The 15,902-nt window shown below is 32.7% G+C and overlaps 1 protein-coding gene across 3 annotated transcripts in view; it reads right to left on the bottom strand.

The window, feature by feature from the left end:
- The window catches only part of ATRNL1 (attractin like 1), a 744,737-nt gene that overhangs the window by 490,166 nt on the left and 238,669 nt on the right, over positions 1-15,902 (bottom strand). For all 3 annotated transcript variants that reach the window (XM_043926138.1, XM_043926139.1, XM_043926140.1), the window contains one exon: positions 11,125-11,177. In XM_043926138.1, the coding sequence (XP_043782073.1) occupies positions 11,125-11,177 (53 nt within the window). The remainder of the gene's footprint in view (positions 1-11,124; positions 11,178-15,902) is intronic.

Below are 15,902 nucleotides of genomic sequence, written 5' to 3'. Positions count from 1 at the left end.
ACTGCATGATTCTACTTATACGAGGAATCTAAATCAGTCAAGCCCATCAAATTAGAGAGGAGCAAGAGGGTTACCATGGGCCAACAAGAGGGGGAAAATAGGAGTTGACAGTCAGCAGACATAAAGTCTCAATTAGCAAGGTGAATAAAAATTTGTTGAGCATAGATTTCATGTTAAAGATGAAATATAATTTTCAATTTAATTCAATTTAAAAACTGCTAAAATGCAAAAACAATGAATAAAAATAATTTAAAGCTATGATATGCTGATGAAACAAGAGAACAGATGACATACCTAAAGGTATTAAGAACAAATTAAAGAATAATAACTTTGTGAAATACTTCATTTGTAATGCTATGCTTGGAAAAGAAATAAATACACAAAAAGTGCATATATTTTTTTACCGCTGCTGTTACAAATAACAAGAAACTTAGTGGCTGAAAACAACACAAATTTATTCACTTACAGTTCTGGAAGTCTGAAGTTCAAATGATTCTTACAAGGTAAAACCAGAGTGTGACGGTGGTTCCTTCTAGGGGTGCTCAAAAAAATCCATTTCCTGACTCTTTCAGCTTCTGAACACCTCTCACTCTTTAGCTAATGAACCCTACCTCTGTCTTTCCAGTCTTTTGCTTACTTGATTACAGTTCCCATCACTGTAGTCAAACCTCCCCCTACCCTCTTTCAGAAGAACATACGTAACTACACTGGGTCCACCAGAATAATCCAGGATAATCTCAAAATGCTTAATTGAATTCTATCTACAAATGCCATTTTACCATTTGTGGTAATATATTCACAAGTCAAGGGTTAGAATGCGGGCTTCTTTGGAGAGTGAGGCATTTATTCAGCATAAAACAGTGTTCAGTTCAGTTCAGTCGCTCAGTCGTGTCCAACTCTTTGCGACCCCATGAATCGCAGCACGCCAGGCCTCCATCACCAACTCCCGGAGTTTACTCAAACTCATGTCCATTGAGTCGGTGATGCCATCCAGCCATTTCATCCTTTGTTGTCCCCTTCTCCTCCTGCCCCCAATCCCTCCCAGCATCAGGGTCTTTTCCAATGAGTCAACTCTTCACACATAAATAAAAGACTGGGAAAGTATCTGATACAATGTTACCAACAATTTTCTCTGGATAGAATTATCACTGCTTTGTAATTTGTCTTTTTTGTCTATCTCTTTTCTAGAATGAAACTGGGCCAAAAGGGGGACATTTTTTTTTTAAGTGTGCAGAGAAATTTTTTCTTTTGATCCTTGATCTTTAATGTGCTTTCCACATGACTTACACTTCCATGTTAAGAAATTAGATTTATATGGCTGCATTTCTTTCCAAAAATGGCATATCTAATTCCAAATTCACTTACTTCTTAGGTACAGATGATTGAAAACATGTAAAATAATCAGACTGTCTTCTGTAGCTAGAAAAAACCAAGGGTGAAGTTCCAACACGCAAAGAATTTTTTTAGGTAGTTCAGTCAATACAGGACTAGTAGTTTTGGAGCAAAAAAAAAGTGGCTGCTATTTACTACAAAGAATTAATAACAAGTTATATGTAAAAATCAAGCTCATGAGTAAAACTCAAACAGTACGCTAAAAGGAGTTTAAGCAAATAATATATCAAGAGAACAGATTTAAAAGGTCAGATATTCCACCAAACTAAAGAGTAATTGTAAAGAGATGACTCAAAATTTACACATAGAAAAATACATGTTCAAAGAGAACTTGAACTGAGAGGGAAGTTTTTGAGTACATGCTATATTGGAGGTGATGAAGAGCAAAAGGTGAATATTTGTTTTACTCTTTTCGCAAAAGCTATATAAAATAATGTATTTTTAATAAAATAGTAACCAGTGATAAAAACCAGCAAAGATACTGGAAATATCTATATATCTGAGGTCTAAAGGAAAACATGTCAGGATCACAAATGAAATCAATTTGCATATGATGTATCAATGCACTGTTCATACAAATTTCAGAAATTCTTAATTTGAATATTTTGAGAAAGGAACTAAGGTTTAATGATTTTCTTTTTTACCAGTGAATACTGCATTTTACTTTTAACTTAGCATTATGCACAGTATTTAAGACCTTAATTGTAATCTCCCATTTACCAACTGTGTTATAGTATGATGGTTAATTTTCTCAGTGAGATTCAGTGGTACAATGAAGATAATACCACCTACTTCATAAGACTGCTCTGCGGGTTAAACATAATTGTGTTAGTATGTATTAGTGCCACTGCCTCATAAAATCAAGGCATTCAGTAAGTATTATTTAACTTTCAATATTCATTGTACTGGGGCTGAATGAATTCTACAAGATTTCAAAAATCAATTTCAGTTCAGTTCAGTCGCTCAGTCATGTTCGACTCTTTACGATCCCACGAACCACAGCACGCCAGACGTCCCTGTCCATCACCAACTCTCGGAGTCCACCCAAAACCATGTCCATCAAGTCAATGATACCATCCAACCATCTCATCCTCTGTCGTCCCCTTGTCTTCCTGCTCTCAATCTTACCCAGCATCAGGGTCTTTTCCAATGACTCAGCTCTTCGCATCAGGTGGCCAAAGCACTGGAGTTTCAGCTTCAGCATCAGTCCTTCCAATGAACACCCAGGACTGATCTCCTTGAGGATCAACTGGTTGGATCTCCTTGCAGTCCAAGGGACTCTCAAGAGTCTTCTCCAACACCACAGTTCAAAAGCATCAATTCTTCAGCCCTCAGCTTTCTTTCTAGTCCAACTCTCACATCCATACATGACTACTGGAAAAACCATAGCCTTGACTAGATGGACCTTTGTTGGCAAAGTAATGTCTCTGCTTTTTAATATGCTGTCTAGGTTGGTCATAACTTTCCTTCCAAGGAGTAAGCGTCTTTTAATTTCATGGCTGCAATTACCACCTGCAGTGATTTTGGAGCCCAGAAAAATAAAGTCAGCCACTGTCTCCACTGTTTCTCCATCTATCTGGCATGAAGTGATGGGACCAGATGCCATGATCAGAGTTGCTCAATCATGTCTGACTCTTTGCAACCTCATGTACTGTAGCCCACCAGACTCCTCCATCCACGGGATTCTCCAGACAAGAATACTGAAGTGACTAGCCATTCCCTCTCTAGGTGATCTTCCCTACCCAGAGATGGAACCTGGGTCTCCACTGCAGGCAATTTCTTTACCATTTGAGACACAAGGGTAGCCGATATGCTTATATATTTGTTTTTAAATATATGAGTTCATGATTATGTATTTAGCCATCCTGAGAAGTGTGAAGAGGATACATATAGACTTTGACAAGAACAACATTGAGAATCCTAGTATGTTTTAAACAATGGCATATGTATAAGTACATATCACTGATATGTAAACACATACATAAGTACATGTATATGTACAAAATCACTGCAGATGGTGACTGCAGCCATGAAATTAAAAGATGCTTGCTCCTTAGAAGAAAAGCTATGGCCAACCTAGACAGCATGTTAAAAAGCAAAGACGTTACTTCGCCAACAAAGGTCTGTCTAGTCAAAGCTATGGCTTTTCCAATAGTCGTATATGGCCATGAGAGATGGACTATAAAGAAAGCTGAGTGTTTAAGAATTGATGCTTTTGAACTGTGGTGTTGAAGAAGACTCTTGAGAGTCCCTTGGACTGCAAGGAGATCCAACCAGTCCATCCTAAAGGAAATCAGTCCTGAATATTCACTGGAAGGACTGATGCTAAAGCGGAAACTCCAATACTTTGGCCACCTGATGCAAAGAACTGACTCATTGGAAAAGACCGTGATGCTGGGAAAGATTGAAGGCAGGAGAAGGGGACGACAGAGGATGAGATGGTTGGACGGCTTCACCCACTTGATCGACCTGAGTTTGAATAAGCTCTGGGAGTTGGTGATGGACAGGGAAGCCTGGCGAGCTGCAGTCCATGGGGTTGCAAAGAGTCAGACACAACTGAGTGACTGAACTGAAATATGTATAAGTACATGTTCCAACTTAGACAACTGTTTAGTAAATGATAAAACTCAAGTAAATGTAAGGTCAGGTATACTTATAGTCTAAATGTATCACAGCCATAATTTAAAAGTAACTATGGGAATAATGCCTCAGAAAATGAACTAAAATTATGTCTCATGCTCTATCGCCCTCACCAAGCTATTTGACACACTGCAAGCAGCCTGATTATGTTAAAATTAAAATTTAACATTTTACTCTCCTTTAATATCCTTCAATGGCTTCTCATTTTTCCTAAGATAAAGACTAAACGCTCTATAAAGCTTGCATGATCTATAAAGCACTGCATGACTTGATCCTGTATATCTCACATACCTCATCCCCTGATTCCTTCTCCTCCTTCTCTGTGTTAACGTGGTAGCATCTCATGTGCCATGACCTTTACAACCACTGACCTTTGCAGATGCTGCTGCCACTGATTCTACTTCTTCCCATCATCACACCATCACCGCTCCACTACCAAGTCATCGTTCACATCATAGCTTCCTCATTCTCTTGCTTCACCCACTTCTACTCCCTGGTCCACAAATTAGGTCAGGTTCTCTTGTAATCCATTCCCAAAACATCCATAATTATTATTCAGAGGTCTTCTGATCATCATATCTAGGTAATTGTATGACAAGTTTAATATCTATCTTTCCTACTGCTTTATCAGCTTCAATGGAGCAGAACACGAGTAGTTAGTCAATCCCCAGAGTAGTTAGTCAATAAATATATGTTGAATGAATAAAGAAAAGTGAGTTAATTCCAATAACTGACAGTCTCTCCAAGCTCTATTAGTGTAGCTCTTGAGTAAGTAAAAATTAAGGAGAAAAAAGATGTCATCCTTGTGCATATTAAATGAAATAATAATAAATTGTCTTCCGTGTAATAAATACTCAATAAATACTAACATTTCCTTGCATGCTGAACAGTACTATCCATGCTTTTATTAATTATTGCAATTGTTAATTGCAATTATTAATTAAGAATTTCTACTAAGCTTGAAAGATTTAGAATAACTGCAAAGGCAAAATCTGTTGTTTAGGGACTTTACAAGCTGAACACTTGCTAGGTACAGTATCAGAAAAAAGTACAGAACCCTTGCTATTAACCACACACTGACTCATTGTGAGGCCTAAGATACATACTTCAACCCGCTGAGTCTTACTTTTTTCTCAATGAATAACAGAAGATGAACCATGATCACCAATGTCTACATGTCAATGATTCTAATTTACACGTTTTCATATAATATACCATGATCTCTTCAGGAGCCACCTCCCTTTGCTTCATACTATCTCCAAGTAGCTAAGCTTTCTGCAATGATACTTGGAAAACTGCTCAAACTTCACTGGCTGCAAATGTTCCATAGGCTAAATAGAAAAACAAAGATTGAAACTCATTTTTATTTAAATGAATGGCTGGTGCTTAAAGCTTTTCAATGATGAACTGTACTCCTTTACATAAATTAATTTAAAAATTAATGTAAAGCAACTTTTACTTGATAATCTATAACATGATTTCCAAAAATTTTGGTCAAACACCTCACCAGTTGAAATACTTGTCCACACAGCAACAATATATGTGTATTCATTTATTTATTAATAGCATACATGTGTACTCCTAGTATATTTACTGAAAGCTGGCCTAGGAGCCACAGGCGTTTCTATTATAAGAATGGTTCCAACAAGAGAAAGTCCTGGGCTCACAGATTTTTTTTCTAGTGAGTAAAGAAAACCCATATTCAAGTAAATAAATGAGTGAGATATAACTTCATTTTAGTGTAAGTGTTAGGATGGAAAAAAAAAGTCATAATCCCTAAGCAAGTCTATTCTAGGTAAGAGTAGAGTAATAGCGATGGAGTATTTGAGGCAGAAAAGTAGTAAATCCCAAAGCCATGATCTAAGGTAAAGTCTGGGACATTTTAGAACAAGCAGATTAAGTCATTAAGAACTTCTATAAAAATAAATTGACTGCCACAGAAATTTCCAAATGTTCAGGAATCTAATCCTGAACTCTGTCTTATTAATTTGATTCCTATACCAAATAGGAACCAGTACAATTAGAGTTACCATATGTCTGGATATCTACCAGGTGGGAATTTCTCACTATTTTTCGTTTTTATAATTTTACTAAATATTCTAAAAGTGTGTCATTTAAAATAAATTTTATGATAATTTACTCCAATGCATACATTTCAAAAAATTAAACTGGATGAATTCTAATTAAAACTATATAAAATTTATATATCAATTTGGGTAAGCATATTTTCATATGAAGACATCATTTGAGACAACAGTTTAAACTTTTTTAATTATTTAGGTACTGTTTTCATTGTCTTTAACATGACATTTTAATTTTATTTATACATATACAAATATATTTATATAAAAACAACTCAGGTTAAATGTATAGTGAATTTTAGTACAAATAGTTTTACCACCTGTAGTTGAGAGCGGGTGGTATAGACCCAGAAGTGGCTATAGACCCAGGCTGCCTGGATTAAAACTGGATTTGACATTTCCTCGCCCTGTGATATTATACAAATGAATCAACCTTTCTCTGCCTATGTTTCTACAAATGGAAAAAAAAAAAAAAAAAAAAGGTGATAATAAGCATACCATTCTCATTTGAGGATTTAATAAGCTAATAAATGGAAAAAGCTTAGAATAACCTGGAACAGTAAGTGCTCAATAAAGTTTAACTAGTATTATCATTATTTTAAAATCAGATGGTTTTCCAGTTTTATTTAATAAATGATCCAAAATAATGAGTTATATATCTGTGAAAAGTAGTTGTTCACAATAGGAATATGAGATATGTTATTACCTCTTTTATGTGAAATCATTTTCAGGACATAATCTATTTAGAAAGGCATGCATTCAGCATCAGAAAAGCACATTCAGCATCTTCATACAAATAAGGAGCTATCAAGCATTGCTCAAGACTTATAAACCCCACACCACATTTCATGGCTTAGCAAGAAAAGTCAGTCCAAGCAATCAGCCGTTGCGCTCCCTCGCAGCCGGGAGCCTTGACAGAGGACACACACAGCACAGATCCGCTCGGGAGCCCTGGTGGGAGGTTTTCAGACATCTCTGCTTCCCTCCTTAAACTTTTTTTTTTTAACTATTTTTACGATGTTATTTACATATCCAGAATAACAAAACACATCCTTGTAAATATACAATCACATAAATTTTCATCTCTTTTCTAAGTTAATAGCAACTTTTTTCTCTCAGCTATTTTTCACTTTCTCATAATTGTGCTGTGTCGTCCTTCATTTTGAAATACGCTAAGATATTCAATAATTCTAAGATACATATTTAAAAACACTAGCGTATAAGCTTCAGGAAACTTAATAAAAACACATGAATCAAAGAATAAGATTAAAATGTCAACCATGTGGCTCATTTATGTTTTCCCAGACAATCTTCAATCCATCATTCTTCAATTTGTGAAATATAAAAATTTAGATTCTTTGTGTCGATCAAGGTCACTTCTGCTCTATTTGCAGATGTACCAGGCAGATCATTTTAAAAGTCACATAAACCATTAAAGTACAATATATTTCATTTAAAAGAGGAGAAATTTTTTATTCTATTTTAAAACAAAACACAGAATAGTTACACTAAATGTAAGGTTAATTCAAGTTTTAATTGTTTCACTATTTTACATGACATAGAATTTTAAGTAATTAAATTGAGGCTGATATTTAATTTATAGCTATAACAACACACACTAGAAATATTATCTCACATTTATGAAACAAAAGAAAAAATCAAATCCAATAAAACAAAAAATAATTTATGAGTATAAATAATGTCTTTCAGTCAAGACATAAACATCTATTAAATAAATCAATAATAATGAGAGGTTTTACAGGGAGATAAATGGATAAATATTTTAACTTTTAGTAATATGAACAAAGGCAAGATGTGATCAGTGGCAGAGGTGAGAATGGAATATAAAAGTACTAACTAAAATTCTTACTCTTAGAAGAGGGAAGTGTATTATTTTCATAACAAAACTGCACACTGAACTCTAAAAAGCAATAGGAGAAAATCAAAGCAAAACAGCTATTTTTTCAGAGAAAAAGGTGACAAAAGTATATATACTGAAATTCAATCAGCAGTTTGAACATTACATACAGTAGAAGCATAAAGTAGATGATTTCAGTAAGCGGCTTTTCGTACTCTGATTCTACTCATGGAAATATATCCTCTATAACATTTTCATAGTCCAGTCTTTCATCTTGTGTTTATGGTTTTCTTCACCATAATTGCTACTATAACTTTTCAAAATGCATTTAAGAAAAAAAGAAATTATACTACTTCGTAGCTATTACTTTTCATATTTGCCAAGAATAATTAAGTCCTTCAATGTTTACAGGGGTCAATCAAGTTTGATATCATTGATAGAAACTTTTTTCCCATGTAATACATGATAGCTATCAAATACATTTGATTTGGGAGTTTAAACTGACTTCTAAATAACTACGAAGACTGTCTATAGGATACAAGTGCTGTAGTATTAGTTTCAATTAAATTGACACCAAATCACACTCAATTGCTTCAAGTTACAGTGTGGACCTGCATTTTAAATTTCACTCTTTAAAATCAGGATAGTTTCCATTAACACTATTACAAGAACCACTGACCTTTTCTCTTTTTTTAAAAAAACACCATTTCTTTTAAATATTATTACTCTTTTAAGGTCTCATAACAAGTGACAAGACTGCCATCTAGTGCTTTATGACTATTCCTATAACGTTTTAAAGAGACAGTGAGAGTCCTATGTAATAGATGAGCTTCTGATATGGTAGTCACTAGTCACATGTGTCTTGAGTAATTAAAATGTGACTGATTTGAATTGAGATTGCCATTAGTATAGTATACAAGCTGTATTCAAACACTTGGAAAAAATAAAAAATAAAAATAGGCTGTTGATGATTTTTTATACTATGATATGTTTTAGATATTTTGAATTAAATAGAGCATATTATCAAAATTAACTTCACCTGTTTAATATTTGAGATTATAGCTAGTAGAAAAATTTTAATTCCACATATGGCTTACACTAGTTTAATTTGGATAGCACTGATCTAAAGAAAAATCATCTTAGCCTTAAATATAAAAGGCTAAAATATTAGTGCATTCATTATTTCTAAAAATGGAATGTAATTTATTTGTGTCCATAATTGTAACTATATTACTCTTTGGGGATATAATAAACACTAAAAATTTAAGAAGAATCGAACAGGAATGTCTAATTTTAAAAAGTCAGACAAAAATATGTACTCATTAAATCCAGGATGTTTGAGAAAAGTAAATAAAATTTATGTGGAAAATATAGAGAATGAGGATATATTGAAACAAATAGAAAATAGACAATGTGAACCATCATTAAGGACAATAATCGCAAGTGGACTGAAACATATGAAATATGCATGTGTCCATAAGTTTATGATACAAATAGCAAACCGAGTTGTAACCTTACCAAGCAAAGTATTCTTTATTTTGGAAACCGATATATTTTTAAAAAAATATATTAAAAATTTACCATGCCTTTCCTATGTGCCTGTAGCAATGATTAAGCAAATGCCTCGCTCAAGGAAATTTGTTTTCACAAAAGTTTTCCAATCAAGAAATAAAGGAGTAAGAATACCACAGTTTATAACCCCCAAATCAGTTGCAATCTAACACTGAGCATCAGTGTCTACTAAGAACAAAAAAGAGACTTGCAGGCATTATGTGCTTCAGTTACATGAAGAACACAAAACCACCTGTCAAAGTATTTCCTCCAAAATCATATCTGAATCTGATTAAACCTCTAAATCAGGGTTTCTCAACCCTCGTGGTGTTGAAATTTGAGTCAGATGATTCTTGGTTCTAAGGAGCTCTTATGTGTATTGTAGGACATGTATCAATAGCAACCTCTACCCATTAGAAGTCCACAGGATCCACACCCCATGCCTACTTGTGATACATAAAAAGCTCTACAAACACTGTCAAATGTCCCATAGACTACAGAAATATCTTACTAAGTTTGGGGAGTTTTATGCTACATTCTCAATAAAATTATAAAAAATAATTAAAACATGGGTTTTAGTAAGACTTAACTTAATTGAAATTAAGAAAATTCTTAAAAAATTCAAAAAGAAGTTAAAATTGAACCACAAACTATATAGAAAGTAATATTAAAAAGCAAACAAATCAAATGGAGGCAAAAACAACAATTACAAACTATAAAAGAGAAGGACATCACTAAGGACAAAACCTAAAGCAGAAGAACTAGAAAACAAAAGCAGTGGAAACAATGAATAAACTCAAAAGCCCACATTTATATATGCAGGAAAAGAAGATGAACAACAACAAAGAATCTACCAATTAAAAAACGCCAGATCCAGAAATCTCAGTTAAATTCAGTTAATCTTTGAAGTTCACTTCATATTGTTTAACTATTCTTGTTTTAAAACACAATCTTGTCAAATTCATCTTTGAAAGTTATTACCATAGTTACACAAAATGAAGTTAGAAAAGAAAAAACACACTTAGAATGGCTAAAATGTAAAAGACTATACAATGTACTGAGAGATTTTGAAGAACTGAAATTCTCATACACTCCTGGTAGAAATGGAAAATAGTGCAACCATTCGAGAAATGGTTTGCTTGTTTCTTGAAAGTTAAACATATTATCTGTCATATGATCACTACCCAATAACAGGATCTTTCAGTACAAAATCAGTACTGTTTTTTAGTAAAACCAAAATTGCCTCCCAGAAAAATCTATCACAAAATTCTATTTGTTCAAAATTTAATCATAATGAAAAAGATTACATTAAAATCCAGCTGAGTTACTCAAGTTCTGTTTTTTGTTGCATGTTCAAAATAAGATCTACTGCTGTTTTACTCCTCAGAGTGGAAAAAAATGCACCAAATATTAATATAATTAGAGAATATAGCAAAGAGACACTGACTTCCCTAGCAAAATATATGGAGCTGTAAGATTCAAAAATAGAAAAAATAAACTATTAATGACATTAGTTATTCAAAACAAATTTCATTACCTGTAAAATCACCTGAAACTAATAAAACAAACCAATTATCTAAAATAAAAAACACAAATACTTACAATAACATGTTCCTCTAAGTGGATTACCAACATAGCGATTTTCAGAGTCACATCTGTAGAAACACGAAGAACTCATTTACTATTAAATAACAAAATTCAAAAGCTTCATGTTTTTCCTTCAAGCAAACAAGTAATTAAACTCTACACTAAAACATATTTTAAAAGCTATACTATTAATTAAAGTTTTAAAAGCAAATATTCAAAAGAATTAATGTAGAAAGCCTATATGCAGACATGAGTGAGACAATAAGTGGAAAAAAACACACAATAGGAATATAAAGGATGGGATAAAATTATGAATTTAGGGGATAATATTCTTCCTTAACAACATGAGGAAGAATTTCCAAGTCTGGATAAAGATTAAAAGACATTTTTTTAGGTATGGGAAAGTACGGGAATTCATAAATCATATTTTCTTACTTCTGGTAATTGAAATTAATATATCTTCCCCAGGTTCTAAACCAATTAATCTGTATTTTTAAAATACATCTTCAATTGTATCATGGAGAAAAGCTTTCTTTAAATCATTCAAGATTAAATTCAGGAGTTCAAACTTTGAAGTCTTGTAAGCAGATTATAATGAAATGGAAGAGCACCTGAGCATTCAGGCTCAAGAATTCTAAGTTAAATTCTTCAAAAATATGGTTAACTATATACAGAAGTAGGAGAAAATTGTAAGTATTCTGAAAATTTCTGAAGTTTGTAGTTTTCCAATCCCTGTTTCCAGAATTCAGTTAAAATGACAATTAATGCCTAAAAGAGATATAGCTTGGTTTTGCATAATGCTACTTCTTGGAATGTCCTCCAAATTTAATTATTACAAAATATATACACATGGGTATCTGAATAAAGTGCCTCAATATTAAATTATATGTAGAATTTTAAAAAGCAAGAAGGTTCTTCCAAAAACATTTTTAGTTTTAGTAAAGTCAATTAGAACTGAGGAATACATATGTATTTTAAAATTAATGAAGGTCCAAACAGTTGATAATAATAAAGTAAATAATCAGTTACATTCTGAATGCATTTTTCAGTCATGTGCTTGCTAATATTTTGTATCCATGAAAAAAAAAAGAGGTGAAAACTAAATATTTTTCTACATTAACTACAAAATCATTATAGAATAGCCCTTTATACCACTAACTTTATCCTCTGGAGAAAAGAAACTCTGGGGTACAGGTTTTCTTCAGGATATAGGTACCTCCAAAAGGTACTTTTAAAATCTGTGATATATAGTAGTTTTCTAGCTTTAGAAAAGGATGAAAGCCATTACTGCTGGGTTAAGCACTTCAGAATCCATACTATTCCTATATTATTGTTCCTTCCTTTAGACTTAGCTCCTTAAATCCTACCACTTTATACCAAATATATACATACGCTAAAGGACTGATTTACAATACTGCTATAATTCCTTTTCTCTTACAAAAAGTAAACGTGACTTGTTGCAAATGGATAACTCAATATTATGCTTCCCTGGTGGCTCAGATGGTAAAGAATTTGCCTGCAATGCTCGAGGACCAGGGTTTGATCCCTGAATGGGAAGATCCCCTGGAGAAGGGAATGGCAACCCACTCCAGTATTCTTGCCGGGGAAATTCCATGGACAGAGGAGCTTGGCGGGCTACAGTTCATAGGGTCACATTTTCAGAATAGGAAAACATTCAACATAATAATCCCTGCATTTTTATGCATGATATTCTTTGCATATCTTATTGCCTAAATACTGAGTAGAGGACTTTCAAGTTCCCATAGCAATTTAACCTGACAAACTTTGACAAACAACAAGAGATTTCAAATACTTTTTAATTTATCAATGAGTTAACTTTAAAAGCTCCAACCCAAATCTATTTTCCAATATGGAAGTTATGAAGTTTTCATTCTTGTTATTAATAATTCATTTTTTCAAATAATCAATATAATTATAACATGTATACCTTCAACGTAATTTTTACAAGGAATACTTAAAATTGTATTTTCTTTAAACCGCAAGTTTTCTCAGAAGGATGAAATTATATGCTTCTGTTTAGGAAATAACTTCTGCTGGCTTTCATTACTCAAACTTAAAATTTTAAGAGAAATAAGAAATTAATACGTCCTTGATAAGAATAAAACTCAAAGGCTTTACAGAGTTCTTGAAGCTATCCAACATAAAAATGACATTTCTCTTTTACATTTTCAAACTCAAAAAAATAAATTAGAAACACTGTCTAGATTATTTTATATTAATCATTATTGAAAAATGTTGAACGTATTAAAAGTACTTTCAAAATATGAGCTGAGTTTAAACACCAGTTTTTGGCATTTTAATTTCAGATCTCATTTAAAGAAACACCAGTGTTTACAAACATCTGAGGAAATAAATAGCTGCAAAGGAAACATAATGAAATTTCAGACATAAAATTCACCTGGAAAAACACGAAAGTAGATATAAATAAACTGAAAGACATTTCTTGTTTTTCATTAGGCTATCTCAAGATCATCAAGTTGGCAGTTAATTTCAAAGATAGTGGTCAATTTGACCTAAGAAAAATTCTAATGAGCTTTAAAGGAGCTAGAAAAGTTGATCTTAATGTTCACATGCAGGAATAAACATACAAGAATAGCTAGAAGCAACAATGAAAGGAAGGGCTTTGAGGGGACCTAGACTAAAAAGACATTAAAACATACTCAACATGTATATAATTAAAATTAAAACAACATGGTAGTTGTACATCAATAAAAAGATAAATGGTACAGAACAGAAATTCCAGAAATAGGTACAGCTACTATTTACTAAAATTCTAGTGTATGATAAAAGCAGTGTTTTAAATGACTGGGGTAAAAAGATAGTCATCCTCTTACATAGTACTTGAGACAACTGGATAACCATTTGGAAAAATGTAAGATTAGATCCAATCCTCACACCACGCACACACACAAAACACTAAACATAATTATAGAAGTGCTATCCATTATCTTTGCTAAATTTTCTGGTTTAGAAGTAAGTCACATGCCCTGCCCATACTCAAGGAAAGAGGATTATACAATAGTGTGTGAAGACCAGAAGGTAGAAATTACCAGTAATCACCTAAGGATCTGTCCACAATAATATTTTTGTTATACATAAAGTTTTTATTATAAGATATTTTGATACAATTATTTGAGATATGAGTATGTATAATTTAATTCACATAATAAATAATTCGAGAAGCTAAAAGTATTTGACTGAGGTCAAACTCAGATTATAAGGGGTAAAGAGAATACGAATGGAAAAGTATACATATAAATAATTCTTCAAACCAATTAGTATGGTACTATATAGATTACATTAATAATAATTCTGTTATGTAAGCTAAGTAATGTTTTTAAAATTCAGAATCTTTCTGTATAAAGATTAGAAACAAACATTAAAGCCTTCAGAAGTCTTCTGCATGGCTTAATTAAAAACATAACTTCAAAGTATTTCTGTGTCTAAGCAAAGAGATAATCATCCTCTATTCCCACTAAGCAAACAGCCAGACCTTTTTATAAAACAGACTTAGGCTGAAATATTCATTAGGGACTTTGAAAGGGTAAATATTATCATTACTTGGCACCTAAATAATGGTTACCATTTATTTATTTGATCATATTAAATCATAAATATCATTTTGAAAAAACAAAATATAAAATAATCCCCTATTTCTAAGTGTTAAAATATCACCTTTCATTTTGTTCCTACTGGTGTAAATACTTATACATATTTATATATATATATATATATCTTATTGTAAAATATAATTTTTCTACTCAGAAGCTAAAGAAGGGTTAAATCTAATTGCTATAATTTGAAATATCATAACATGATATTTAAAACAACTGAGAATCTGATAAATTTGTGTTTTTATAAAAATTATAGAAGTTATACAAAGTAAGACACACTTGCTCTTGTTTTGCTTTTCCTCTAAAGGGACTCATAAAAATCATATATAAACAAGATTATATTAAGTAATATCACAGTATCAATATTGATATCATACTTCTAAGACAATGTATCATAAAAATACAGACATGAATGTATGGTAAATCCTGAAATAGTAGAAGAGGTACACATTCTAAAACTGTAATGCTATTTACGGACTTGAGAGTCCAGTCATAATAAATAGAACTAGCGAGGTAATTAAAAACTACTAAAAAGAGTAGGGGATTTTTTTTTTTAATACTTAAAAATATTGGAGAGCAAAGGGGTGAAAAATTACCAGGCCAAGATGCAGAGAAGGATAGAATCCCAGGATGCTGAACCATTTCAGGGGTCCCTTTATCTCCAATTATGAATGGGAACAGCATATCACAGAAAAGGATTGGAGTCCAGGCACACCAAAGACTGGTAAGCTTAGTCTCAAAGTGTAATCTTAGGATTAAAGGCATTAAAAGGCCTTCCAGAGACTGCAAATCTACTTTGCATGCTAAATCGCTTCAGTGGTTTCCAACTCTTTGTGACCCTATGGACTGGAGTCTGCCAGGATCCTTTGTCCATGGGATTCTCCAGGCAAGAATACTGGAGAGGGTTGCCATTACCTCCTCCAGGGGATGTTCCCAACACAAGGTTCAAACTCACGTCTATTATGTCTCCTGTATTGACAGTATTCTTTACCACTAGTACCACCTATGAAGCCCAAATCTACTTTGAACCATCCTTATCCCAGAAAATCATGAAGATATTACTATTCTCAGGCAAATAGCAGAATTAAATTCTCTTATGATTTAAGCAATGGTCTCAAATTTTCTACAAACATATTTTGTCAATATGGCATCAATAAA

This window comes from Cervus elaphus, chromosome 15, assembly GCF_910594005.1.
Source record: "Cervus elaphus chromosome 15, mCerEla1.1, whole genome shotgun sequence".
Taxonomy (NCBI): Eukaryota; Metazoa; Chordata; class Mammalia; order Artiodactyla; family Cervidae; genus Cervus; species Cervus elaphus.
Note: the sequence above shows the minus strand (reverse complement) of the source record. Positions and strands in the feature narration are given on the sequence as shown.